We start from the raw sequence: 24,951 nt of genomic DNA on the forward strand, positions 1-24,951 counted from the left end.
TGGATCAAAGAATCAGAGTCATAGAGAATGGTCTGGGTTGGAAGGGACCCCAAGGATCAGCCAGTTCCAACCCCCTGCCACGGGCAGGGACACCTTACACTGGATCAGAGAATGAGAGAATCACACAGTTCTGGCATCAGAGAATGCTCTGGGTTGGAAGACAACTCCAAAGCTCATCCAGTCCAACCCCCTCTGCACTCAGCAGGGGCATCCTCACCTAGATCAGGTTGCCCAGAGTCCTGTCCAGCCTAACCTTGAGTCCCTGCAGGGATGGGCCCCCAACCACCTCCCTGGGCAACCTGTTGCAGTGTTTTGCTAACCTCATGGTGCAGAACTTGTTCCTAATAGCCGATCCAAATCTGCTCTTCCTGTCCTTGTCCTTCCTGTGCTGAGGGCTCCAGGTCTCAGCAGAGCAGAGTCCCTTTTGTCTGAGCTGCTCCTCTCAGGTCCTGGCTCATGACCTTAGACCAGGGTCATGTCAAACCACTGTGCTGGAGGACACAGCCCTCTGCCACTGAGAGGGCACAGAACGCACCAGGTGGGATGGGACCCTCCGTGATCTCATCCAACCCCTCTGCAGTCAGCAGGGACATCTCCCTGAGCATCAGGTTGCTCAGGGCCCCATCAGGTTTGACCTTGGTGGCTCCATGTCCCAGGGCAGCCTGCTCCAGGCCTTCCAACCCTTTCTGGGAAGAAATTTTTCCTACTCTGCAGCCTGCACCTCCCCTGGCACAACTTGAGGCCTCCTTGTGAAGAACTTCCTAGCATCAGGGCAGCTAGAAAGGGTGAGAGGTGTCCAGAGCTAGTGGGAGATGGCAGCCTGGCCCCACCCCGGCAGCCTGGTCCCACCCCGGCAGCCTGGCCCCACCCTAGCAGCCTGGCCCCACCCTAGCAGCCTGGTCCCACCCTGGCAGCCTGGCCCCACCCTAGCAGCCTGGCCCCACCCCGGCAGCCTGGTCCCACCCCGGCAGCCTGGCCCCACCCCGGCAGCCTGGCCCCACCCTGGCAGCCTGGCCCCGCCCTGGCAGCCTGGCCCCACCCTGGCAGCCTGCCCTGTGTCTCCTGGCACACAGCAGGACATTGGAGCACCTGGTGAGCCTTCAGCCTTTGCAGCTGCATGGTTGAAGTTGGCACTCTAGGGTTTAGCTCCAGCTCAAAAGTACCTCCTGGGCAGAGCTTTGGTCCTTTTGCATCAGTCATTCAGGACTGAAAAACAGCTTCTTGATGCCCCCCCCCCCCCGCACTGTACCCCCAAGGAGCCACTCTCACCCCTGGGCACGTGAGTCACAACCTTTATTTCCAGCCTTTTTCCCCCTGGGGCCAGCTCAGTCCTGTGGCCACAACTATTTACAGAGCAATGGGACTGCAGAGCAGCAGCTGGGGCCAGCCTGGGCCCCCAGCCCCAACCCTGGGACACGTGGAGGTGGAGACAGTGGCAGGACACAATGGCATGGAGAGGACATAGAGGACTGTGAGTAGCATGGAGGGGCAGGGTCCCTCCCTCCCTCCCCCTGGCACGGGTGTGGGAGGCAGCTGAGGAGAGATGAACGCAGGCAGGTCCCACCCAAGGGCCACAGTGAAGGTGCCAGCAGGGCTGGGGGGTTGTGGGAAGCACCAAGGGCAGGTGGTGACATCATGCGAGGGGGCAGCAGCAAGGGGCACCAGGGCAGGGTCCTTGGCTATGCTGCCAGCCCCACAGGTGGTGAAGCCTCGGAGGTGGTGGTGAAGCCCTGGTGGTGGTGAAGCCCTGGCAGGAGCCAGTCCTTCCTGGGAGGCCATCCCTTCCTTCAGCAAGCTCAGCTGCTCCCCCAGGTCTCCTCCACCTCCTCACACAATGAGGGAGGTGTAACCGACAGGAACGAGGCCGATGCTGTTTCCATGGCAGCAGCGGATCCAATCCTCATCCACGGTGGAGAGCAGCTGCAGGACGTCCCCTTTGTGGAAGCTGAGGTGACCCTCGGCGGCGCCGGTGTGGTCACACAGCGCCCGGACCGCCCTGCACAGCAAACACCAGCAGGGTCTCACCACCCCAGGGACCCCAGAGGCTCTCACAGGACTGGGGAGAGGGAGTGGTGGTCGTGTAGAGCCAGCAAACCTCCCCCCCTCTCCGTGGGCAGAGCTGCCACCTGAGGCTGGATCTGATCCAGAAGCCTCCTCACAAATCCATGCTGGGAGCTGCAGCAGAGTGTGAGCAGACAGGAAAGGGAGACCAAGGGCAGGGCCAGCAAGGAGGAGGGAGATGGTCACACATGGTGTGGAGAGCCACTGCCAAGCACAGATGGACCACTGCAGCGTCTCTGACCTGCCACTATCTATAGAAGCTTGGAACTGGTTGGGTTGGAAAAGACCTCTAAGGTCATTGGGGCCAACAGTGAGCCTAAGACCACCACAGCCCCTAAACCATGGCCCCAGGTGCCATGGCCCCATGGGATGGAGACTCCACCACCTCCCTGGGCAGCCTGTCCCAGTGCCTGACCACTCTTGCAGGACAGAAAGCTTTTCCCACTGTCCAACCTAAACCTCCCCTGGCCCAGTTTCAGGCCATAATTTAGTCAGAGCTGCCACAGGGCTGCTCCAAGGCAGCTGCTGGGGATGCAGAAAGCACACCAGGGAGAGAAAAAGCTAAAGCATTCCCCCCAGAAATATCTGTGAGAAGCAGCTGACCACAGAGAGGCAGAGAGGGATTCAGCCAAAGCTCAGCAGGAGCTGGGGAACCCCTGGGGCAAGTTAGCAGCAAGGAGCAGCTCCATTCCCTGGGAGCTGGTGTGGGGTTTCCAGGCTGTGTCTGGAAACAGCCTCTGCTTCCCCCAGGGAAACTCAGCAGCAGCTTCCCAGCCCCAAGCACTGCAGGGCCCTGCATCACCTGTGGGTCTGGGCTGAGTCAGGAGCCTTCCTCCCTGGTTGTTCCTGAGCAGGAGCCCTTTCAGGTGCCAGCCCCTTCACCACCACAGCCAGGGCACGCGTGCTGGGGGACAGCCAGCTCGAAGGTCTCCTGCCATGAAGCAAAGCAAAGCCTTTCCCCACTCATCCTGCTCCAGTTCCTGTGACCTGGGAGCTGGCAGAGACCTCTGCCAAGCATCACCAAGCCTCCAGCATGAGGCCCTGACAGACTTGATGCAAAGTGAGGAGAGGCAGCACCTGGGATGTGCTAATCCTGGGTCAGGGGCAGGATGAGACCCCTGCCCCGAGGCCAGCGAGCCCCAAGGTGGGGTCTCCTCTGGCTGCCTGGGAGAGAAACCCTTCCTCACCACGTTCCTTCCTCACCCCATTCCCTCCTCGCCTCATGCCCTTTCCTCACCACATGCCCCTTCCCCCACCCTGCCTGCCCAAGCCCCCTCTTACCTGCACCTAGCTGAGACGGTGTCAGGACTGGGAGGGAAGCTCCTGGCAGAAGGGTTGGTGGCTCCAAAGAGCCTTCCCAGCCAGCTGCCCTTGGCAGAAGCAGAACCACCTGCCTGAGGGTCAGAAGCTGCTGCCTGCTCCCTGCCCACAGGAGGCTCTGGGGAAGCAGCCAGGAGTTTCTCTCCAGCAGCTGGACCACTTGGCTTGGTGGCTGCTCTGGCTCCAGCAGGCAGGAGGAGATCTTCAGGGGAAGAGGTCCCAGAGGTGTCAGTGCTGCTGCTGGGCTTGGGGGCAGGGAGTTCAGGGACAGCTTTAGCCTGAAGCAGCTGCAGCTCTGTGCCCCTTGGCTCTTTCCCTGAAGCTTGAGGTCGTGCAGCCTGGGCAGGGCTGGAATCCGCCACAGTCGGCCGCAGCTTTGTCCACCAGACCAAGGGGAACTTGTCCTTGCTAGGAGCAGTGTAGATCCTGGAAGCCTGGCTCAGCTGCCCCCACCAGCCCCCAAGGCCAGCACCGGCGTCCTGAGGTCCTGCCTCAGGCCTGGGGGTCTCTGGGGGGGCATCAGCTCCCAGGAGAGCGCGGCTGAGCTGATCGCCCCAGCGCAGCACCTGCTGGAAGGTCTGCTGCAGGGCAGCCCCCACCTGGGGGCCAGGGGCCAGCCCCCAGGCAGCTGCTTGGGACTGGGCACCTGTGCTGCCCTCTGCACCAGCTGCCCGCCCCAGAGAGTCAGGAGGGAGCTCCTCTTCCAGGATTGTCCCTGCAGCACCCTCTGGAGAGGGCTGTGCAGCACCCTGCACCTGAGCACAGTGATGGGCAGGGGACAGAGGTGACTCCAGCTGACGGGACAGGGGTCTGACATCCACAGAGAGGTGGTGGTGCTCAAAGAGGAGGTCAAGGTGGAAAGTCAGCACTGAGAGGGGCTGGATGAGCAGCAGCAGTTCATCAGCGAGGTGGGGAAGAGGGCCTTGGCTCAGGGCAAAGAAGGCCGTGGGTGAATACAGCACAGAGATCACACCTAGGAGACAGGGACAGTGCTGGGCAGCTGCAGGGTGCCCCACGCCTGCCCTCTGTCCCCTCCTGGGGCCAGCTGCTCTGCCCCAGCAGGTCACAGCTTCTGCTGAGAGCTGTTGGGACAACAATGCCCTTCTCCCACCATGGAAATGCCAGACTGGCATTGTGGGTGGAACAGGCATGGGATTATCACCCCAGCAAGCAGGAGAGGATCTGGGTGGGAAGGGTCTGGATACTGGATCCTTACCTGGGCTCTTCTGCAGCTGAGAGATCCACAGCTCCAGCTGCTTAATGCTAAACAAGACAAAGGGAAGCCAGGTTAGGGCTCCTGGGACTCGGTTCCCACCTGCCAACACAGCAAGGCCAGCCTGGGCCAGCAGCACCACTACTCACTTCAAAAGGCCAAGGATGAAGGCATGAAACTTCTGCCTGCTGCTGCTGAGGGGAGCCAGCCCAGCCACGTGCCAGCACAGGGAGTGCAGAGAGCGACTGCTGGGGCCTGGGCAACACAAAACAGTCACTGCTCTGGGCACACAGCTCTGCCCAGGCCGGGCTGGAAAGCTCTTGTGGTGCCAGCCACTCCAGGAGCAGGGTCCTCACACTCACCTGTCTTCACAGAGGCTTCCACCACGCTCCAGGGGGAGTTTTTCCTCTGGCCAGTGATCACATCCTTCTGGAAGGGCTTCAGCCCATCCTCCACCAAGGCATAGAGTGCAGGGCAGAGGGTGTGCAGCAGCAGGTAACCCACATCTGGGCTGAGCCGGCTGTCCCCCAGCTGGGCCTGGAGGAGGAAGGGGAGAGAGAAGGGGGGGAGGAAAGAGAGAATAGAGAGGGGGGGGGAGAGAGAGAGAAAAGAGAGGGGGGGGGAGAGAGGGGGGGGGAGAGGGGGGAGGGAGAGGGGGGAGGGAGGGGGGGGAGAGGGGGGGGAAGGGACGAGGCAACACCCAACCCTGAGCCTGCAGGGTGGCATCTTCGAGCTGGAGTTCCCAAAGCCTCCCTTGCCCCACTCCTGCCCACCCCAGCCCAGCAGGACCTTCAGCTCGGACCCTCACCTTCTGCACCAGGTTCCGGGCGGTGCTGAAGTGAGCAATGATCTTGTCCACGGCGGTGCTGATGGCGATCAGCAGTGCTGCCAAGCAACGGAGAGGAAGCTGTCAGCACATCAGCCCAGCCCACCAGCAAGGGGCAGCTCGGACCCCCCGGCCTGGGCTAGCCGGGGAGGAGCGGGCAGGCGCCAGGACGGCGCTGGGTCCCCCAGCAGCCCAGGATCCCCCAGCAGCCCAGGCTGTTGCCATGGGAACCGGCGGGGATGAAGGACCGACCGCTTCCGAGGGGAGGAGACCAGGACGGAGACGTGGGCAGGAAACCCTCAAGGTGTTTGCAAGATGCCCAGGGCGGCCCCACCCAGTCCCGCCCGCAGCACCTCCCTGCCCCCGCCTGGCACTGCCCCCGCCTGGCACTGCCCCCGCCTGGCACTGCCCCCGCCCAGTCTCCAGCTAGGCCACACCAGCGACCCTGCCCCGTCCCACCGCTGCCATCCCCTGCAGCCCAGCCCAGCCCCGGCCCCGGTACCTTTCTTCTGCTCGCCGCGGCGGCAGCAAGAGGCTCCCTCGGCGCTGCCGCCCCCCGGCCGGGCGGCTCCGGCGGCGGCTCCCGCGGCGGCCGGCGAGGTCCTGGCTGGAGAGAGGGCGGCAGGGTCAGGCGGGGCCGCGGCTCCCGCAGCCGGCGGGGCCCGGGCTCCGCTGCCGGGGGAAGGCTCAGGACGTGCTCCGCCGCCCCGGGTCCCGCTCACCACAGCCAGCGCCGGGGCCGGCCGGGCCGTGCTCGCCCATGGAGCCGGAGCTGGGGCAGGGTGAAGGGCAGCAGGCGGAACGGGGCGGGCCGAGCCCCGCTGCCCGCCCAGGGCCTGGCCCCGGCCGCCGGGGAAGAGGAAGGGCTCGGCGGGAGCCGTGGGCAGGGCGAGCCGAGGAGGAGCCAGCCGGGACCGGGGCAGCCCCGGGGGCGGCCAGCCGCAGCCCCCGGCACTCCCCGGGCTTGGCCAGAGCTGCGGAGGGCAGCAGCGGCCCCTCGGCCCTCCCGGCACGGAGCAGCGAGGGGCACGGAACGGCCCCGAGCCGGGAGCAGGGCACCTGCCTGGGCAGCGGCCACGCTGCCTCCCCCCTGCCCCGCACAGCCCCAGCCGGAGCCGCGCCCAGCGCAGCAGGGACCAGGCTCTTACCCTCCCTGTAGGTCTTCTCTCCTCTCTTGACTGCCCCTGGCACCCAGTGGTGCCCACCAGCCCCTCCCAGGCCACAAGCCAGGACGTCCTTGTCGCAGCCGGAGCCCGGCCCTGGTTCTCCTGGAACGCAGCTCCGCAGCGGCAGCCTCCCCTCCTCCGCGTCCCCCAGCTGCCCCTCTGCGATGGGCTGCAGTCCCGGTCGAGATCTTCTCCTCTTCAGCTGGTGGCTGCTTATAGGTGCCGCCAGCAGCTGCCCCCCCAGAGGCACAGGTGGTGCCCAGCCCGAGCTGTCGCAGCCCCCAGCCCTCTCAGGAGGGGAGGGGAGATGTGCAGAGCGGGGCTGAGGGGGCACCGGCTCTGCCCGCTGCTCTGCCAGCTGCCCCTTGGGCTTGGTGGAGGCACTGCGGTACCGCAGCTCCTTGAACGTGGTCACCTCCCTCTGCGTGGAGCCAGGAGGCCTCGCTGGGCAGTCCTGAGGGGGATGGGGCTGGGCTGACTCCTGGCCACTGGCACCGGCGAGGAGCTCGCTGGGGGGCGGCAGCTCCGTGTCAGGAGAGAAGACGATCAGCCAGTCGCTGCGGTCAGCCCTGGCCTGGGCAAGGGCAGGCCCAGGAGTGGTCCTCTTCCTCTTCTGGGCGAGCTCATGGAAGGAGGTGATGGTCTTCTTGCCTGTGTCTTTGCAGAGGTTACCCGAGGCAGGCTCCGTCAGCCGCACAGGCAGGGGCGGCAGCTCTGCTTTCTGCTCGCTGAGAACCTGCAGCCGCCGCCGGGGCCGGGGGGGCACGGGGGGGGGCACGCTGCTGGCCCGGGGCTGTGGCTGAGGAGCTCTGCTCAGACTTGGGTCCCACTGCCCTGGCGCAGGTGGCGGTGGAGGCACAGCAGCAGGGGCAGGGAGCGGGTTGCAGTTCGGGTCTAGGTCAGCGCAGCTGCCGATGGTTTCCTGCACCACCACCCCGGGAGAGGGCTCCTCGCACTGGAAGTCAAGGGAGTGGCTGCTGCAGAGGCTGTCTGGGCTCCCTCCGGCATCTGGTCGCTGGAGCACCGGGGGGTTGCAGTTGGCATCTCTTCCATCGTATGTCCTGCCCTGGTCAGCCAGGGCCTGGCCACCCTGGGCCTCTTCTGCAGCAGCGCCGTTGGGCTGATTTGGAGGGGATTTGGACTCTTCTCTGGAGAATCCCTTGCAGTACACAGAGACAGGGGAGTCATCCAGGCTGAAATCTGAGCAGCTACTGACAGAGGAGGAGGAGGAGGAGGCCAGATCACAAGGGGGATCACAAGGGGATGCTACCTCCTCTCCGTCACCCAGGCCAGGGAAATCCTCTTGAGCTGCCTGGTTCTGGAGCCCCAATGTCAGCAGCTGCTGAGTATGGGACTCACAGCAGCGGCATTTCAAGGAGGGGTTGTTGGAATTAGCATCCACTTGCTCATAGTTCTCTGGGCAGTCGCTGCAGCTGGTCTGCTCTCCTCCACCCATGGTGCCAGAAGTCTCTTGGAGCTCTGGGTGGCGGGAGAGGTGCAGCCCCAGGGAGACGTGCTGCAGATGGATGTGGTTGAGGTTGCACAGGAGGCTTTTCTTTGGAGACAGCATGATGCTGCCTCACCAGCAGAGAGCCAAGGCTCCTGGGAGAGCCCCACAGCTCCTCTCTTCAGACCATCCAGCACCCTGCAAACATCAAACAGCCTTTCAGTGGGCAGGGGAGAAGGCAGAAGCACAAACCTGGAGCGGAACAGAGCGGGCGAGAAGGATGGCAGTGACCTTGCAGCAGCTGCCCAGCAGGGAAGGGCTGGCAGCAGGGGACCGGTGTGAGGGTTGAGAGGCAGGAACATGCCCAGCAGAGAAGGGTTGCCCCACAGCTCCCCACTGAGCTCAGGCCTGTCCAGCCAGGAGCCAGCTGCTGACTCCCAGAGCACAACCCCAAGCTTGGTGCAGACAGCTGCAGCCAGGGCCGGATTCCCTCTGTGGGGTCTTGAGGGTCAGAAGCATCTCAGAGATGCCATCAGAGAGAAAATGCCCTGGATGGCAGCTGGGGTGGTCCTGGCCAAGGGAGGGTGGTCCTGGCCAAGGGAGGGTGGTCCTGGCCAAGGGAGGGTGGCACCGCCAGAGCTCCGAGGCCAGGGCCCAAGGAGATGCTGAGGACTGCCGCAGCCCTGGCACCCACACCGCAGCCTGCGCATCGCCCGGCTCTGCCCCGCCGATGGGAGAGGCCCGGCCTCGGGCGTTTACCGGCGGCCTCCACCGGGGAACGGACAGCTCAGAGCCCGAATCTCAGCCATGCAGCTTTTACCTGGCTCCGAGCATCCTCCGGCCCCGGAGGATCTGCGGCCCCGCGGCGGGAGCGATGCTACCGAGCTGCAGCCGCCCCCTCCCCACCCTGCTGCGGCTGCCCAGAGCCCCCCAGCCCGGCCCCAGCCCCAGCCCCGCTCACCTCCGTCGCGCTGCGGCGGCGAATGCGGCTGGCGGGAGGGAGGAGCTCCGGCCCCGCCTCGCCCGGGAAGCAGCGGGGGCGGCGCTCCGGTCCCGTACCGCCGCCACGCAAGCGCCGGGGATGATGCTATCCACCTCCCCCCCACCCCAGCGCGCATCAGTTTGGGACACACCCGCAATAATTTAATGTTTATTTGACGCAAAGGTTGGCTCAGATCTACGCCCCCCGCCCCCCCGCCCCCCACCCCCCAGGCCCCAGCCCCTGCTCTGCGCACAGAGCCCAGATTCCCACCCACGGTAGAAGGGGGTGGGGGGTGGGTGAGGGGTGCAGGGCCCAGCTCCAGGCAGCTGCAGCCTGGGGCACGAAGCCCACCAGGGCCCCTTAGCAAAGGCCAAAGCAGTCCAGAGCCAGCTCCCATCCTTCACTTCTGCCGCTTGTAAATCTTCCCAGCCAGGCCCAGGAAGACCTCCGGGGGGAGGCGTCCGGAGTGCCTCTGGACCAGCTCCTGCAGGCGCCGGTAGCTGCTCTCCTCGTACTCCTGAAAAGCAGCTCTCATGCCCAGAGTCTCATAGAGCTCCTTCACCTTTGCCACCTTCTCAGGCTCCTTACAGCCATAGTTGTCCTGAGAAAACACCAGAAGTGAGGCAGGAGAAACCACCACTGCCCCTGTGCCGCCTGGCAGGCATCGCCTGGCGTCCTCCCTGCTGCCATCTGCTCACAGTCACCCAGCCCCCAGGGCAGCAGCACCGTGCAGCTCCTGGCTTCTCAAGTCTGCTTCACAGGAGCAGGAGGGAACCCACCCCCACCCCCACCCCCTCCCCCTCCCCAGGCACTACCTCCAGGATCTGCCTCTGCTCGGGCGTGACCCGGCGCAGGCACTGCACCACCAGCCAGCTGCATTTGTTGTCCTGGATGTCGGTGCCAACCTTCCCTGTCAGCTCTGGGTCCCCAAAGCAGTCCAGGTAATCGTCCTGTACAGAGGTGAAAATGCACCAGTGCCACACCCAGCCTCTGAGGGGCACCAAGGGACCAGGCAGCTGCCTCCTACCTGGACCTGAAAGAACTCCCCCATCTCCAGCAGGATGGCTTTGGCGTTGTCATGCTCCTCCTTGCTGTCGATCCCAGCCTAAGAAGAGGGAAGAAAGCAACAAAGCCTTCCAGCAGCTGCCTTCCACCCTCATTGCTGCTGTCTCCCAAACCTCCTGCTCTCCTCAAGGCCCCTCCTGAGACTCACCATGTACATGGCAGCAGCCACAGGCAGGTAGAAGGAGTAGAAGGCTGTCTTGTACTTCACAATTGCCTTATACCTGTGGCAAAGGAACCAGGCCCAGTGGGCAAAGGAACCAGGCCTACCCTTCCCACCAGGGCCAGCAGAAGAGCAGCATCTCCCTCCAAACCAGCCCCTGAGCTCAGGCAGTGGGAGCCACACTTGCCCCACAGAGCCAGGGAGGTGAGAGCAGCACCTCAGCAATGCACTGCCCCTCTTAGCCAGCCCAGAAGGGACTGCAAGCAGAGCCACTGTGCCACAGCAGGGCTGGCATCTCTGTGCCCTTCTGCCTCTTACCTCTGCTCACTGAAGCGATTCAAATCCACCTGGGAAATGGGAGCAGTGATGAGGTCCAGTGCCTGCCCAAGCTCAGTCTGGTAGCCAGTCTGAAGAGGAAAGGAAGGGTTTGAGAGGTGGAGGCTCAAGGGAGACCTCATTGCTTTCTCCAACTTCCAGAGGAGGTTGGAGCCAGGTGGTGAAAGGAAGTGGCCTGAAATGGTGCCAGGAGAGATTCAGGTTGGACAGGAGGAGAAATTTCCTCCTTGCAAGAGTGGTCAGGCATTGGAACAGGCTGCCCAGGGAGGTGGTGGAGACTCCATCCCTGGAGGTGTTTGGGACATGATTTAATGGCCATGGTAGTGCTGGGTTGATCTTGGAGGTCTTTCCCAACCAAAACAGTTCTAGGAGTCTATGACTGCTTCACACAGCCCCCTAGGAGAGCCCCAACTGAAGCTCCAAACTCAAGCCCCATTTCAGCTCCTCTGAGTCTGTGTCTGCTGGGATCCCAGGAACTCAAGGAACTGTTTGAAAGGAACCCACTCAGCAGCAGCCTGGAGCCCCAGAGCCAGGGTAGGTCTGTGGGAGGGGATGTGGGGGCCAGGCTCACCTGCAGGAACAGCTCCAAGAGGTGCAGGTAGCAGGGACGTTCCCCACAGTACTTCTTCAGCAGCCTATAGACACAAGACTCAAGGAGGAAGGCATCGTTGATGGCGTCCAGACCGATCCCCTCCTGCAGCAGGACAGGGAGGTGTCAGACAACCCCCACGGGTCCCACTGTGCTCCCCCAGCAGAGAGAGGTCTCCCGGGCGCTGCTACCTTCTTGTACCAGCAGGGCTGCCCCCGGCGGGTGAGGGACGAGTCCATGATGTCATCAGCCACAAGAAAGAAGGCCTGCAACTGCGGGAGGCTGCGTTAGCAGGCTGAAGGGTCCCTGGGGAGCTCTGGGGGGCCGCCCTCCGCCCTGCCTCTCACCAGCTCGATGCACCAGCCGACGGCCAGGGCGCACCGCAGGCTCTCCGGGTCCTGCTCTGCGGGAGCCGCCAGCTCCCGGAAGGCGGCCAGCACCGTCAGGCCGCGGTTGCATTTCCCGCCGGGCGCGTTGTACTCCAGCACCTGCGGGCAGAGAGCGGCGGGCAGCCGGGAGCAGATGGCCGGCGGCCCCGGGCCCGCCCCGCTCCGACCTCCCTCACCTTCCGCAGCCGGTCCACGGCGTCGCCCACCTCCGGGTGCCCCACGCCGTCCTCCGTCAGATCGCGGACGATCTGAGGGAAGAAGCTCAGGAACTCCTCCCGCTCGGCGCCCTTGGCGCTCATGTTGACCGACAGCGCGGCCCCGGACTGCCGCCCGGCCTTTTGAGGCCGCCCCGCCCCGCCCGCCAGCCGGCCGCGGGGCTCGCCGGGGCGCGTAGTCCGGGGCAGCGGAGGCGGCCGGCGCCCCTCCGCCGCTCGACTACAACTCCCAGCGTGCCCCGCGCGGAGGCGAAGCCAGCACCCGGCCTCCGCTGCTGCCCGCGTTCATTGGTCCGCTCTATCGTATGAGGATGAGCCCAAAGAAGCTGAGCCAATAGAAGCACGGTGAGGGTGGGACCGAGCCGGCCGATTGGTGGAGAGAGCGAATCGAGCGAGTGTGCGGCCGGAGCGCGGGGGCGCGGGTGGGGCGTGGGGAGCGGCCGGGGGGCGTTGGGGGTGCGGGCGGCAGCGGAGGGGCTGCAGGGTGCTGTGCAGTGTAAGGAGAGGCTGCAGGTGTCGGGCAGGGTGCGGTGCGGAGGGGGGTGCTCTGTGCACCTTTACGTGAAGGCGAGGTCCCGGGTACTGGGGGACCTGTGGCCTCCTGCCATCCCCGTGGCCACCGCCCAGCGGGGCTGAGAAGAGAGCTGGATGGGCACCGCTGTGCTGTGGCCAGTGGCACCCACCGGTGGCACTGCAGCTCCCTCCCCGCTGCCTGCGCCACTTATTGGCAGTCTCCCGTTTAGCCGCCATAATCCCCTAATCTCAGCTAACACTGGGTTAATCAATCTCTGCCTTGTTGCCTGCTAATCTCCCCCCACCCCAAAAAAATGTTGGCAGGCAGGAACGCGACGTCATGGGGCAGAACCAGCTCAGTGCCCAGCTGGGTGCCCTCACAGAGCTGGGGCTGGGCTGCTGGCAGCTACACCAGGCTGTGCCTTCATGCCCAGGTGGGCAGCAGGGCTCTGCCTTGCCCTGGGACACGCTGGGAGGCAGCAGGTCCCTTCATGTCCTCCCCAGCCCCGGCTCTGCTGGCTGCCCGAGCAGATGGTCAATCAATCACAGCTGGGCATGAGACACGAGGCCTGGAATTGTATTTCCAAGAAAATGCTCTTTTCACTTCGGGCAGCGTGGGTGTGCCCTGCAGAGCAGCCCGCTGGCCAGAGCCAGGCCCTGGCGCTGGCAGCACCACAGGCTGGCCCTCCTGGGCCAGGGGACTGGTAGGCTACACGCACTCTTAATTAGGCTGACTTCAGTCTAATCTGAAATAATCAAATTAGAAAGAAACCACTAATCAGCTCTGATCTCATCGAGTGTCACAGAGGCTAACTCTCGCTGATGGTGGAGCTGCCACCAGCACCCTGCCGACAGGGACTGCCGTGGGGATGCTGGGCAGGGCACTGGGGGGCTGCCTGTGCTCATCTTCTTGTGCCATGCTGACGGTGCTGCAGCAGGAGCTGCCGAGGAGGGGAGGGGGCGACCAGAGCAAGGCTGTGGCCCTGGAGCAAAGCTGTGCCCACCGAGCAAAGCTGTGCGCCCCCAGACCTGTGGCAGGTGCTCTGGCTGTGCCCTGTGGGGCTGTGGGCTGCAAACAACCCAGCGGCCGCGGCTTGGGCACCCCCAGCCCATCACGCACTGCATGACCTTCATTTAATCTAGTTAATACCTGCAGCCTGCTCTGCAATCAGGCATCAAACATCCCCCCCCCGCCCCTCTCCCCCCAGGTTAATAAATGGAAAGGAGATGGGAGGGGGAAACAGCCAAAGATTAAACATTAATCTCCCCGGAGGTGGGCGGGAGGGGACCTGTTGCCTTCGAGCTCCCACTGCGCTGCCTGCATCTGCAGGGCCGGGGAGAGGCTCCCCAGGCTTTGCAGAGGGACAAGATCAGAAGCGGCTCTTCAGTAGGAGGGGGACTCCAGCCCCTCCTCTACCCCTGTCCCTGGTCCCTGGACGGCAGGGTGGCACCGAAGGCGTCTCCCCCGCCCCGCCCCGCCCCGCCCCGCCCCCCGCGAGACCAGCTCAGAATCTCTCTTTATTATTTAAATCCATTATGTACAACGGCCAAAAATAAAAAAAGGCTTTGAAATCCTCTGCGATATGAAACCTACAAGCTCTGTACATCGACTGCTGTGAGTGCAAGAGTGAAGGATCATGGTCTTTGGTGGCTAGACTTGTGCCCACCTATGCCACACAGACACGTGTGCCCACGGCCGGCGCCCCCAGCCCCCTCCAGCCCCCTCCCCCTTCTTGCCTCCCCGTTGGGAGGGAGCTGACGGAGCTCACGGCAGGGCTCCCCACGGCGGTGACCGGAGGAGAGGGGTGGCTCTGGCTCCTGGCACGGGGCTGTGGTGTGGGGAGGGCACACCCCTGGCACAGCTGGCGGGAGCAGAGCTGCGCTCGGTGCCGTTCCGGGCTGGCCCACGTGCTCTGCGGGGGGCACCTAGGATGACATCTAAAACATCTACACCACACAGTGTAAACACGGCCTGGGAACCTCTGACTACACAGCCTGGCTACCTCTGACTACACAGCCTGGCTGCAGACCCCTGCCCGAGGGGGCTGCCAGGTAGACACCAACCATGGGGATGGAGCACGACGTGGGCGGGGGGGGTGGGGGGGCAGAGAAGGGGAGCTGAAGTCTGTGATAAAAGGCAGTGCTGGGCATCCCCCCCGGCGGCCACACCGGCAGGACTCCTGCCGGGCTGCTGTGTCCCACAGGCTGAGCTCCCCGAGCAGCCCTGCGGTCTGGACCGGTCCCCAAAGACGAGAGGGGGAGAACTGGAAAACCTCACTTCGGGAAGTACCACACGGAACAAGACCCTCACCCGCTGCACCCCGAGGTGTGGAGGGCGTCGCTCAGCTCAGCCAGGGCACAACTACAAGCCACGGGTCCGGACTCCGGCGGTGGGAAGCAGCTTGCGCAGCGCAGCAGGGTCGGGAGGGGACACTACTCTAGACCAGGACTGTTAACATGGTTGGCCCAAAGCGACACTAAGCAGAGCTCAGCTGCTCAGCAGAGCCACGACTCGAACACACATTGCTGACTACTGGCTCCGGAGGGGCGATGTGGGCTGGCCACAGGGATCCCTGCCCCCTGCCTTCGCGCATGGAAGCCGAGGGAGGGGAAGGGAGCAGCCCCACGGCCCCGCACATCGCCCAGGCACTGCCTGGGGCTGACATCTCTTCATGACACTCTCTTATTCGCTGTGATGCTGCTGCCAAGCATCTCCAGGCAGTCTGGAAACTGGACTGCAGGGCAGGGGGGCAGCAGAGCCCAGGCTGAGCATCCCCCCAGGAGCTGCAGGCAGTGGGGTACCCCCGAGGCTGCCCCCTCTGAGCATCCTCCTGGACCCACAGACAAGAGAGGTCCTCCCGGGGCTGCCCCCTCTATAGAGCATGACAAGGGTCCAGGCTGCAGTGCCCAGGTGTTGAAGCAGAGCCCTGCCTGGCAGCACATTCTGGCCCAGCACCTCTAGGGCAGGATGTTGCCCCAAGCCTGAGAGAGGCATGTGGGGGCTGCTCAGCAGGAGAGCCATCTGCACCACTTGGCACTCACCACACCAGGGAGACTCTGCCCATGACCCCAGGTCCTGGTACTGTGCCCCAAGGGACCTGCCAGTACCTCAGGCATGGGGGACCTGGCCCCACTGGCTCTGGATATCTGTGCCCCACTTGCCTGGGGAGACCCCCCCATGGGTTCCAGCCCCCCCCCATTCTTCCCTTAGCAGTGATCCCTGGGGGTCTGCCTCTCCCTTCTCTCCCAAAAAGCAAAGGCACTGGGCACAGCTTTCTGGGCATTAAGGTGGGCAGGTGGTGCCTACAGCTGTGGCAGAGGTCTGGAGGAGCCACCAGCACCAGCCTGGCCCCAGGGAGAGGCCACAGGACTTAGGAGCAGAGCGTGGGGCAGCCCAGCCCCATCGAGCAGTCACAGGGAGCCAAGCTCCCTAGGCAGGCTGGAGTGTGGGTGAGGGCTCTGACCCACCCCATTGCCTCCAGGAGGGCAAGACTCAGACAGATGGTGATGGAGCAAGGGACAGGAGAGCCCAGAGAGGCTCCCCCTCAGGGCAGTCAGCAGACCCTCCTCATCCAGCAGGACCAGCTCTGGGGCTGCCCCACACCTGTCCCTGCCGTGTCCCCATGCCCAGAGCAGCCAGGCCATGGCCTCAGATGCTGCCTCTCACCTCATCCTCCCTCCGATGCAGCCAGGGCTCGGGGGCCTTTGCCAGGTGCTCTGCCTCTGCTGCCGCCTCTGCTGCCTGGGTCCCTCCTGCCTGTGCACAGACGCCACCAGGGACTCACATGTTGGAGGGGAGTTTGGGCTTCCCTGTTTCCACCTCGGGGCTGAAGGCCACGGAGCCCTTGCGGGAGGGACCTGCTGCCTGCCTGGAGGTGGAGGCTGGGGACTGCGGGGTGGATGCTCCTGCCACCGAGCGGCTGGATTGAGCCAGAGATCCTGAAGGCATCTGCTGTGGGTGTGCTGGCTGGCCTGGGGTCCCCGGACATGGCTTGGCGAGGAGTCCAGCGACCGAGGGAGAGGACCTGCGGGCCAGGTTCCCCGCCGATTTCCTGCCCTGCTGCAAGGAGCTCCCGTCGGCTTGCTGGGACACTTTGTTGGGAAGGGAGGGCTGGGAGGCGGAGAGCAGCCGGACGTCCTGGGTGAGCCTCCCCACCGGCAGGCCCTGGATGCTCCTGTGCTTCACCAGCTGCTGGGGCTGCATCAGAAGGGAGATGTGGGAGCCGGTGGCTCGGGACAGGCTGTAGTGGAGTGTTCTCCCCGCCGGCAGTGCCTGCTCCGAGCTGGGGGACGGAGCCCCAGCCGCCTGCTGCAGCAGCGAGGTGGAGACCGAGGTGCCACGGGACTTGGAGAGCTGCGGCTGGGAGCCGGCCGGGGGCTGCTTGGCGGCCGGCGGCAGCTCTCCCTTCTGCGCCGTGCGCGGCGGCGGCGGCTGCGCCCCGGGGCTTGGTCTCTGGGTCCCGCTCTCCAGGGACACCTGGGACTGGACCATGGGGGAGGAAGGCGAACCGGCGGCAGGTGTCTGGAGGTGAGACGGTGCCCCCGACGGGGAGCTCACAGAGGAGGGCCGGGAGCCCCCCAGGCTGGGCTGGGACCTGCGCACTTGCTTGGTGAGCAGGGTGGCCTCAGGGGAGAGGGGGCTGGAGATGGAGGAGGGCGGCAGGAAGATGTGGGCCTGCAGGCTGTGCTGGTGAGTCAAGGCAATGGCTACGTTGGTGGTGGCAGCGGCTGTCTGCAGGGGGGCGTGCACCAGCGGCTCCCAGATCACCGGCTTGCCGCTCAGCTCCCGGCCGATGGCCATCTGCTGCAGGTCCTGGATGTTGTGGGCCACGTCCTGGTCATGCTTCACGATCTGCTGGATCATCTCGGTGTTCATGGGCCCCGAGCTGTGCTCAGCGCGCTTGCGGAGCAAGATGGAATTCTTCTTCCCTGGGTGGGAGGCAGCAGTGTCACTGAACCTGGGAGCTGGCTCTTGGGGACACCATGAAGGGCAGGGTGGCAGTGGGGAAGTAAACCCCCACTGATGTGCCAAAGGCAAGCAAGACCCTGGGGATGATGCAGGCTGGGGCAGAGGGAGAAGCAGGGACAAAACAGGGGAGTCCAGGCTCCAAAGGTTGGGGACTGGATGTTGGAGTCCTGCTTGTCCTCTGCAGGTGATGGGGAGCAAGGACAAGCAGCTGGCAGTGCCAGATGGTGCAAACACATGTGTGGGCTGACAGCCCCCCTGGGAATCCCATCATAGGGCATCACCCAGATGCCATCTGGGAGGAGAGGGGGATCCTGGAGGCAGCATCCTTCCCTCTCGTCCTCATTGCTGGGCACCAATGAGGCGATCGAGGGGGTCCACGATACTGTCACCCATGGTGCTGGGGGCCCCTGGGAGCAGGCACAGAGGCAGCCATGCTGGGGCCCAGGGGCTGCTCCTCCTCACCTATGCGGTCCAGGCGGTCCATGGCCACTGTCTCGAAGGCTCTGCGCATCATGGGGTACTCCTCCAGCACCTCGTTGAAGTTGTCCACGGACAAGGAGTAGAGGCGGCAGTAGGTGTCAGCTCTCACGCTGGCCGTCCGCCGGCCCCGGGTCAGCAAGCAGATTTCTGCAGGGAGGCAGGTTTGGGGGTCAGGGGCCGGCCCTCCCCTTCCCCACAGCCTCCCCAGACAACAGAGCGGGGCCAGGACTGCCTGGCACTGCCACAGCCTGTGCAGGAACAGAGCAGGACTCAGGAGCAGGGACAGACCCAGGAGTCCAGACAGCCACAGCTGTGCCCTCAGCCAGGCACAGCCTCTTCCTCCCTGCTAAGGCCATGGAGACATCCCTGGGTATGGCTGCTGTGGTTGCCTGGTCCCTTTCTCTCCCAAACCTGTGCTCAGGTGCTCTGCTCTAAACCCCCTTCCTCTCCAGCCAGAGCTGAGCTGGGTGGCTGTCCCCTTCTGCCCAATCCAGACTGAATCCACTGCTCTGCCTGCCGGTCCCTCTGAATCAATCTGATGGACAAAGTACTCCATAGGAAGAGGGGTGGTAGACTTCTGAGCCCCAGAGCCCAGTGTGAGGTTGATGCCAAGCCTTTGGCACAAAGCAAGAGGGGGTGGTCAGAGGACGCAGCAGGGAATAGCATCAGGACCACCCAAGCTCTTGCCCCACAGCAGCTCTCGCTCCTCCTGTGCTCTCCGGGTTCCCCGGCCCAGCCTCACCACCGAAGTAGGAGCCATCAGACAGCTTTGTCTCCTTGTTGCCCTTGGTGAGGATGCTGACCACTCCATGCTGGATGAAGTACATCTTTTTGCCCACGGTGCCCTCGCGGATGATGAAGTCCCCGGGCTGGAAGACCTCGAAGCGCAGCTTGGTCAGCATGGCCGTGACGAAGTTGGGGTCCGCGTTGGCAAACAGGGGCATGTTGGCCACCAGGTTGCGGCAGTTGAAGTTGATGATCTCCTGTGGGTGAGGAGCAGAGACACCACCGAGCTTGACCCTCCCCCAGCAAGCAGTGACCTTCCTCCTCCAAGGCACCGGCACCGGGGGCCCTGCCCTCACCTCTTTGAGCGGCTCACTGAGCTCCCCCAGGATGTTCTCCTCGTCGAACATCTTGCCCTGGTAGCGGTGCTCGTAGTACTCATGGATCCGCTGGCGAGTGTCCCCGGGCAGCTTGTGGAAGGACATGTACTGCTCCACTTGCTTGTACTGTGGGGACAAGGCAGAGCCAGACAGGACCCTGCTGAAGCAAGCTGTGCTGTGCCAAGGCCAGGGGCATGGCTGGCAAATGCTTCCCCTCTCCTCTGCTGCTGTCGGAGCTGGGATCCAGCTGGCCCTGCCCCAAGGACCCTGTCCCAAAGGCCACTTCCACAGTGGAGCACTCAGGAGAGGCCAGGATGAGGCCTCACTAAGTTTCACAGAATCACAGAATCAGCCAGGTTGGAAGAGACCTCCAAGATCACCAAGTCCAACTGATCACCCAACCCTAACCAATCAACCAGACCATGGCACTGAGTGCCTCATCCAGGCTTTGCTTAAACCCCTCCAGGGACGCTGACCCCAGCACCTCCCTGGGCAGCGCATCCCAACGCCAAGCTCTCTTTCTGGGGAGAACTTCTTGCTAACATCAAGCCTTTGGCACAAAGCAAGAGGGGGTGGGCAGAGGGTACAGCAGGCAAAAGCATCAGGAATGCCCAAGCTAGGATGAAGTCCAGCCTCCTGAAGTGGGCATCTATCCAAAGGGGCAGCCTGATGCCCCCACACACCCCCTCCCCAGGTGAGTGGCAAGGGCAGAGAACAGGGCAGGAATCTGCAGGGCTGGGCAGCACGGACTGAGCTGGTTCCATCTGGAGCTGGAGCCGGACCCCCCTGTGCCAGGGCCTCTTCCCCAGTTCCCAGGCACTCCCTACCCCACCCTGCTGACCTTCTCCTGATACTGGCGCCGGGAGGAATCCAGTGACTGGATGAGGGCGGTGGCGTGGCCGATGAACATGGCGTAGCAGGTGGCCCCCACGATCATGCTGAGCATGGTGAGCCAGACGTCCGTCATGCCCTCGGGGGCCTGCTGGCCGTAGCCAATGCAGAGCATGTGGCTCATGGCCTTGAAGAGGGCATGAGAGTACTGCTTCCCCCAGGAGTCGTTCTGCAGACAAGGGAACAGCGGCGCTGGGGGCCTGTGGAAGAAGCTGTTGGGCTGAGCCCTCCAGTCCCCCCTCCCCGAGCCAGGTGAAGTCCAGACCCACAGCGAGGAAAAGGTTTCTGATGTGTCCAAGCCCAAAAGGCAGAGCTTTGCTCCAGGAGGAGGCACAAGGGGACTAGGAGAAGCCCTGAGCCTGAACCAGCCCCTGATGCTCTGGGGAGGTGGCAGCCCTGGTGGCAGCCAGGAGCCCCTCAGCCCTGTTCCCTCCTGGCAGGGCCAGATGCTGCTCTGGGTCCAGCAGCAGCCAAGGTGGAGAGAGGTAGGAAGGTGGTGCAGAGATTCCCTCTAACCAATCTAACAGCTGCTGCTGAGCTGTGGCCAGAGAGATGCTGCTCAGCAGAGCATGGCTCCAGGCAGCTCCAGCCTCAGAGGATGAGATCTCGGGATCACAGGATGCCAGGGGTTGGAAGAGACCTCTGGAGATCCTCGAGTCCAACCCCCCTGCCAGAGCAGGACCACAGAATCTAGCGCAGGCTGCACGGGAATGCGTCCAAGCCGTGCAAACAAATCCTCTCCTCCTCCCACTACAGATGCATGAACAACATCAGCCCTGCCCAGGGCACTCACCACCATGTGGTTGATGGAGACCCAGCAGTCCTCAGGGAAGTCCTGCAGCATGGGCACCAGGAACTGCAGGCAGCCATCCCAGTGACAGAGCAGCAGCATCATACCGATGAGGTTGAAGATCCTCACCACAGCGCTGGCCAGGTCGTAAGTCATGTGGAAGATCTGGGGGAGAGTGGAGCTACAGAGAACAGCCCTCTGAACCCCCTACCCTCCAGCCAGCCACGGCTGTGGACCCCCCCCAAAAGGGCTCTCACCTCCTCCCACTGGTGGATGTAGCGGATGAGGCGCGAGAGGCGCAGGAGGCGCAGCAGGCTGAGGATCTTGGTGAAGCGAACGATGCGCAGGGCCCGAGCGGTCTTGTAGACGTCAGAATCCACCTGGGTCTCCAGGTCGACGATGAGGAAGATGTAGTCGACTGGGATGGAGGAGATGAAGTCAACCAGGAACCAGCTCTTCAAGTACTTCATTTTGATGGTGTGAGGGTCGAGGATGATCTCTGTGTTGTCCTCCACCACGATGCCTGTCCGGAAGTTCAGCACCAGGTCAGCCAAGAAGAAAGTGTCCGAAAGGACGTTGAAAACGATCCAGGGAGGGGTGTTCTCATCCTTGAAGAAGGTGATGCCCACGGGCAGGATGATCAAATTCCCCACCATCAGGAGCAGCATGATGAGGTCCCAGTAAAACCTGCAGGGAAGGGACCACGGAGGACGGAACGGAGCAGGGAGAAAGTGGGGAGACACAGGACACAGCTGGTTAGAAAGCAAACCCAGGCTTGAGTATTGTGCTCAGTTTGGGGCACCTCAATACAAGAGAGGTGTGGAGGTGCTGGAGTGAGTGCAGGGGAGGGCAAAGAAGCTGGTGAAGGGCCTGGAGAATAAATCTTAGGAAGAGTGACTGGAGGAGCTGGGGATAGTTAGTGTGAAAAACAGGAGGCTGAGGGGAGACCTCATTGCTGTCTGCAACTACCTGAAAGGAGGTTTGGAGAGGCTCATGCTGGTCTCCTCTCAGAGGTAATTAGTGACTGAACAAGAAGGAATAACCTCAAGCTGTAACTGGACAGGTTTAGACTGGACATAAGGAAAACCTTTTTCCCAGCAAGAGTGGTCAGGGATTGGAATGTGCTGCCCAGGGAGGTGGTGGAGTCACCCTGGACGTGTTTAAAGGTGGCTTGGATGTGGTGCCTGGGGATCCGGTTTCAGGGTGAACCTTGTAGAGCAGGGTTCTGGGCTGGACTTGGTGATCCCGAGGGTCTTTTCCAACCTGAACCTTTCTGTGATTCTGTGAAGTTAGAAGTCCAACACCTTGTGGAGAGAGATGGGCACTCAGGACGTGGGCACACGTGCTGCCCACGCACATGGCTAAGACCCTGCTGCTTGGCTGGGGCATGTGCAAGGGCAAGCGTGCAGAGAGGAACAGCTCTGCCCTGGCTTTGAGGCAGAGCAGGGCCAAGGGGCTGGGGGAGCAAATGTCGCCCTGGCTGTCAGAGCTGTACCTCAAGGAGCTTGGCTGTTGCTTCCCTCTCACCTTGTGGCATGGCACCCCAAACTTGACATTTGCCCTGGGGAAAACTCAGGGAGAATGTGGGCTTTGCTCCCTGGAACTCCCTGCTGCCTGCCAGCTCCCCACCAGCACCTGGGCTGGCTTAGCAGGATTTGGAATCAGCTTTGCTGGTTATGCAAACCCAGCACCGAGCTGCTGGGGCAGCCCAGGGACTCAAGGACCAGGAGGCTGGTTGGCATTGTAGCAGCCAAGCAAGGCTAGGCAAGAGACATCACCATGGGGAAGGTGAGAGGAACACATCTAACCCCAAAGGGGCTACTTGTGAGCCGGTGCCGGAGCCACACAGCCTGCAGGACCTCCTTAATCCACCTCCTCTCTCTCAGAGTGGACAAACTTAGAGGCTTGGGAGGAAAAAGCCAAGAGGCACCAGGCAGCAGCCATAACATTTGGTTATGTCATGAAATTCAGCTTGCCCATTGACATGCAAATGTGGCTGGGATGTTTTCCTTCTCCACATAATCTCCTGTAATGCCTTTCTTCGGGAGCCTTGTGACAGCTTCTACGCCAGACAGCGTCTGGACTCCTGCTGCCCTGCTCAAAGCCTTCTGTGGGCACCTAGAATAGCAAGGCCAGCTGCCACTTTCATGTGCCCCCTCTTAGCTCCAGCCCCCAGTTGTTGGTATGGACCCAAATCTCCAAAGGTGACCTCAGGGAACCTTTCTCCTGCCTCGTGGATCCAAACTGGCCCTCGCATGTGACAAGGAGCCTGCGGCTGCTCTGTACCCTGCGTCCTCAGCGGGGCACAGGCACCTACTGGGCTTCCTGTGGGTGGCTGGGAAGAGGAAGGAGGAGAAGCCATGGCACCACGTGAGGCTCCTTCAGCGAGAGAGCACCAGAGCCTGACGGGGGGAGGGCACCCCCTCCCCAGGGAGCTCCTCCAGTGCCGAGGAGCTTGGCAAAAATTAACACTTTCTTGCCCATGGCCAAGGTTTGCTGGGGCAGGCAAGGAGCCAGCAGCCGAGGCAGAAGAGGCCTGACCTGGATGAGCAATTGCCTGCTTCATGCCCACTCTGTGCCCCAAGAAACGCCACACACTGAGCAGGGAAGCCACCTGCCCTCTGCAGCTGCCTGAGCCTGCTGGGAGCTCTTGAGTCAGATTTAGGCTTTAAGCTCTTTAGGGCAGGCCCTGTCCTCTGTGTCAGGTGGAAGACACAGGGCCCTGATCTCAATGCCCTTTATGTATCCCCATAATGTGATCACCACGGGCATAACCCTGCCAGCTGTGCACCTGCCAGCTGTTTCATGTCACCTTCAGCGCAGGGCACCAACTGCACAAGCTGCTCCTGCCGAACTCAGGCTCACGAACTTTGGGGCAACTTCCCCAGGAAAAGGGCTCTGGGGGCTCACAGCCCTCAGTGTCGTGATAGAACAGCACACAGGAGCTGGAGTGACTGGGGCCCAGCGGCAAGGGGAGATGGCTACAGGTGCCAGGGACCCATGGTGGGTGCTGTCCTTGCTCAGGGCTGCTTTGCCAGGCTGGGGACATCAGCCGTGTCACCGCTTTGCTGCAGGAGATGACTGCCTGGCAGCTTCATCCCCCGTGCACAAAGCCCACCCTATATGACTCAACATCCCCGTGACACCCAGTTCCTCCCACATCATCCATCCCCGAGCTCTCCCTGTGATCCCAGTGACACCATCAGCCAGACCTGGCTACTCGCTGGGTGTCCTGCCCTGTTCCAGCAGCTCCCCGAGCTGTGGCGACAGAGCCTGGGCCAGGCCAGCTCCGCGGGCAGCCCGTGGGCCCCACGTCCCCGCGGGGACCGGGCAGCTCCTCGCCGGCCGCGGAAATCAAAACATCATCGAGCAGGGGACAGGAAAGGTGTGCGAGGGGGCACGGCCAGGCAGCCCCGCGGGCTCCTAGCGCGGGGTCCTCGGCTCGCTGGGCTGGCCCCGGCCCGGAGGGTGCTCGCGGCTCTGCGCATGTGGGGCTGAGGCAAAGGGAGAACCACTGTGGGACCGGGTGCGGGGCAGCCCGAGGACGAGCAAGGGGATGGGGTACCGGGGAATGCCGGCCCGGCGGCGGCCGGTGGGCTGCCGCGTCTCCCCGGCCCGGTGCGAAGCCCCGGCACCCGTCACTTGTTGCCCCGCCGGTGGCTGGCGGCGGGGCCGGGGCGGGCGGCGGAGCAGGATCAGCACCAGGGACAGCAACGGCGGCGCCGGCGCGGCGGCACCGAGGCCGGGGCGGGCTCGGGGCCCTGGTCCCACCTGAAGTCGCTGTAAGGATGGATGATCCAGGTACCGGCCGACTTCACCCGCTGCCGCTCGATCTCCACGGCCCGGTGGCTGCCGAACATGCGCAGCGAGAACTTGTTCACGGCGGGCTGCAGCATGGCCCCGAGCTGCCGTTGTACGAACGTGCTCGCCGCCGCCGTCGCCGCCTCGCCCTCCGCCACGATCTGCTCCGCCGCCGCCGGCGAGGCCGGGGCCGCGCCCGCCGCCTCCCCGTCCAGCACCGGCGGCTTCTCCCGAGCCTCGGGGCTCCGGCTCGGCGCCGCGTCCATGCCGCCGCCGCCGCCGCCGCGCCTCACGTTTCCTTCAAACGCCCTTGCCCGGGCACCCTGCCCGCCGCCCCGCCGCACATGCCCGGCCCCGGGCGGGCGGGCGGGCGCTCGCTCGCCGCCCCCGGCCGCTCGGTCACCGGTCGTGCTCGCTCACTGGCGCCCGCAGCTCCGCCGGCGCCCGCCTGTTGCGTACACTCTATCGAGATCGCGGCGGCCGGGCCCCGCTGCCAGCAGGGTGGCACCGCTGGCACCGGAGCGGCGGCGCGCCGAGCAGCGAGGCCCGGGCGGCGGCGGCGGCGGCGGCGGCGGCGCGGGACCCCGCGGCGGGCGGGGCGGGGCGGGCGGGGCGACGGCAGGAGCCGCGTCCCC

At 63.8% G+C, this 24,951-nt stretch overlaps 3 protein-coding genes across 4 annotated transcripts; all 3 read right to left on the reverse strand.

Annotated features, from left to right (window-relative positions):
• Window positions 1–1,278: 1,278 nt before the first annotated feature.
• Window positions 1,279–9,016, reverse strand: RUSC1 (RUN and SH3 domain containing 1). Of its 2 annotated transcripts, XM_068168815.1 has the most exons (11): window positions 8,995–9,016; window positions 7,857–8,231; window positions 6,569–7,745; window positions 5,923–6,027; window positions 5,403–5,479; window positions 4,957–5,131; window positions 4,744–4,849; window positions 4,598–4,644; window positions 3,343–4,354; window positions 2,864–2,992; window positions 1,279–1,996 (listed from the first exon to the last, which is right to left on the reverse strand). In XM_068168815.1, the coding sequence occupies exons 2-11, from the start codon at window positions 8,154–8,156 to the stop codon at window positions 1,828–1,830; spliced, it is 3,297 nt and encodes a 1,098-aa protein (XP_068024916.1). In that variant the 5' UTR covers window positions 8,157–8,231; window positions 8,995–9,016; the 3' UTR covers window positions 1,279–1,827. The 2 variants fall into 2 exon arrangements, with proteins under 2 accessions (XP_068024916.1, XP_068024915.1); XM_068168814.1 differs by having other exon boundaries at window positions 6,569–8,231.
• Window positions 9,017–9,170: 154 nt separating this feature from the next.
• Window positions 9,171–11,921, reverse strand: FDPS (farnesyl diphosphate synthase). The gene is made up of 9 exons (XM_068168870.1): window positions 11,731–11,921; window positions 11,513–11,653; window positions 11,357–11,437; window positions 11,148–11,270; window positions 10,559–10,647; window positions 10,229–10,301; window positions 10,043–10,120; window positions 9,831–9,965; window positions 9,171–9,616 (listed from the first exon to the last, which is right to left on the reverse strand). Exons 1-9 carry the CDS (start codon window positions 11,851–11,853, stop codon window positions 9,416–9,418), a joined length of 1,044 nt encoding a protein of 347 aa, XP_068024971.1. The 5' UTR covers window positions 11,854–11,921; the 3' UTR covers window positions 9,171–9,415.
• Window positions 11,922–13,787: 1,866 nt separating this feature from the next.
• HCN3 (hyperpolarization activated cyclic nucleotide gated potassium channel 3) lies at window positions 13,788–24,582 on the reverse strand. The gene is made up of 8 exons (XM_068168871.1): window positions 24,287–24,582; window positions 20,773–21,202; window positions 20,519–20,680; window positions 19,676–19,894; window positions 18,814–18,960; window positions 18,474–18,714; window positions 17,714–17,878; window positions 13,788–17,211 (listed from the first exon to the last, which is right to left on the reverse strand). The coding sequence occupies exons 1-8, from the start codon at window positions 24,580–24,582 to the stop codon at window positions 16,064–16,066; spliced, it is 2,808 nt and encodes a 935-aa protein (XP_068024972.1). The 3' UTR covers window positions 13,788–16,063.
• Between the last annotated feature and the right edge of the window lie 369 nt (window positions 24,583–24,951).

Source organism: Melanerpes formicivorus, unplaced genomic scaffold (assembly GCF_026170545.1).
Source record: "Melanerpes formicivorus ecotype bairdi unplaced genomic scaffold, bMelFor1.0.p_v2 SCAF_158, whole genome shotgun sequence".
NCBI lineage: Eukaryota > Metazoa > Chordata > Aves > Piciformes > Picidae > Melanerpes > Melanerpes formicivorus.

Bases quoted from the DNA above. Each gene is read 5' to 3' on its own strand.
- FDPS (XM_068168870.1), bottom strand. From the start codon at position 11,853: ATGAGCGCCAAGGGCGCCGAGCGGGAGGAGTTCCTGAGCTTCTTCCCT. The intron at 10,121-10,228 runs GTGAGTCTCAGG...CCCTCTTCTTAG, and splicing joins TGGCTGCTGCCATGTACATG to GCTGGGATCGACAGCAAGGA. The intron at 9,966-10,042 runs GTAGGAGGCAGC...ACCTCTGTACAG, and splicing joins GGGAGTTCTTTCAGGTCCAG to GACGATTACCTGGACTGCTT.
- RUSC1 (XM_068168814.1), bottom strand. From the start codon at position 8,156: ATGCTGTCTCCAAAGAAAAGCCTCCTGTGCAACCTCAACCACATCCAT. The intron at 5,480-5,922 runs GTACCGGGGCCG...GTTGCTTGGCAG, and splicing joins CCGCGGCGAGCAGAAGAAAG to CACTGCTGATCGCCATCAGC. The intron at 2,993-3,342 runs GTAAGAGGGGGC...GCTTCATGGCAG, and splicing joins ACCGTCTCAGCTAGGTGCAG to GAGACCTTCGAGCTGGCTGT.
- HCN3 (XM_068168871.1), bottom strand. From the start codon at position 24,582: ATGGACGCGGCGCCGAGCCGGAGCCCCGAGGCTCGGGAGAAGCCGCCG. The intron at 21,203-24,286 runs GTGGGACCAGGG...CCTTCCCTGCAG, and splicing joins CATCCTTACAGCGACTTCAG to GTTTTACTGGGACCTCATCA. The intron at 19,895-20,518 runs GTGAGTGCCCTG...CCTTGTCTGCAG, and splicing joins TCTCCATCAACCACATGGTG to AACGACTCCTGGGGGAAGCA.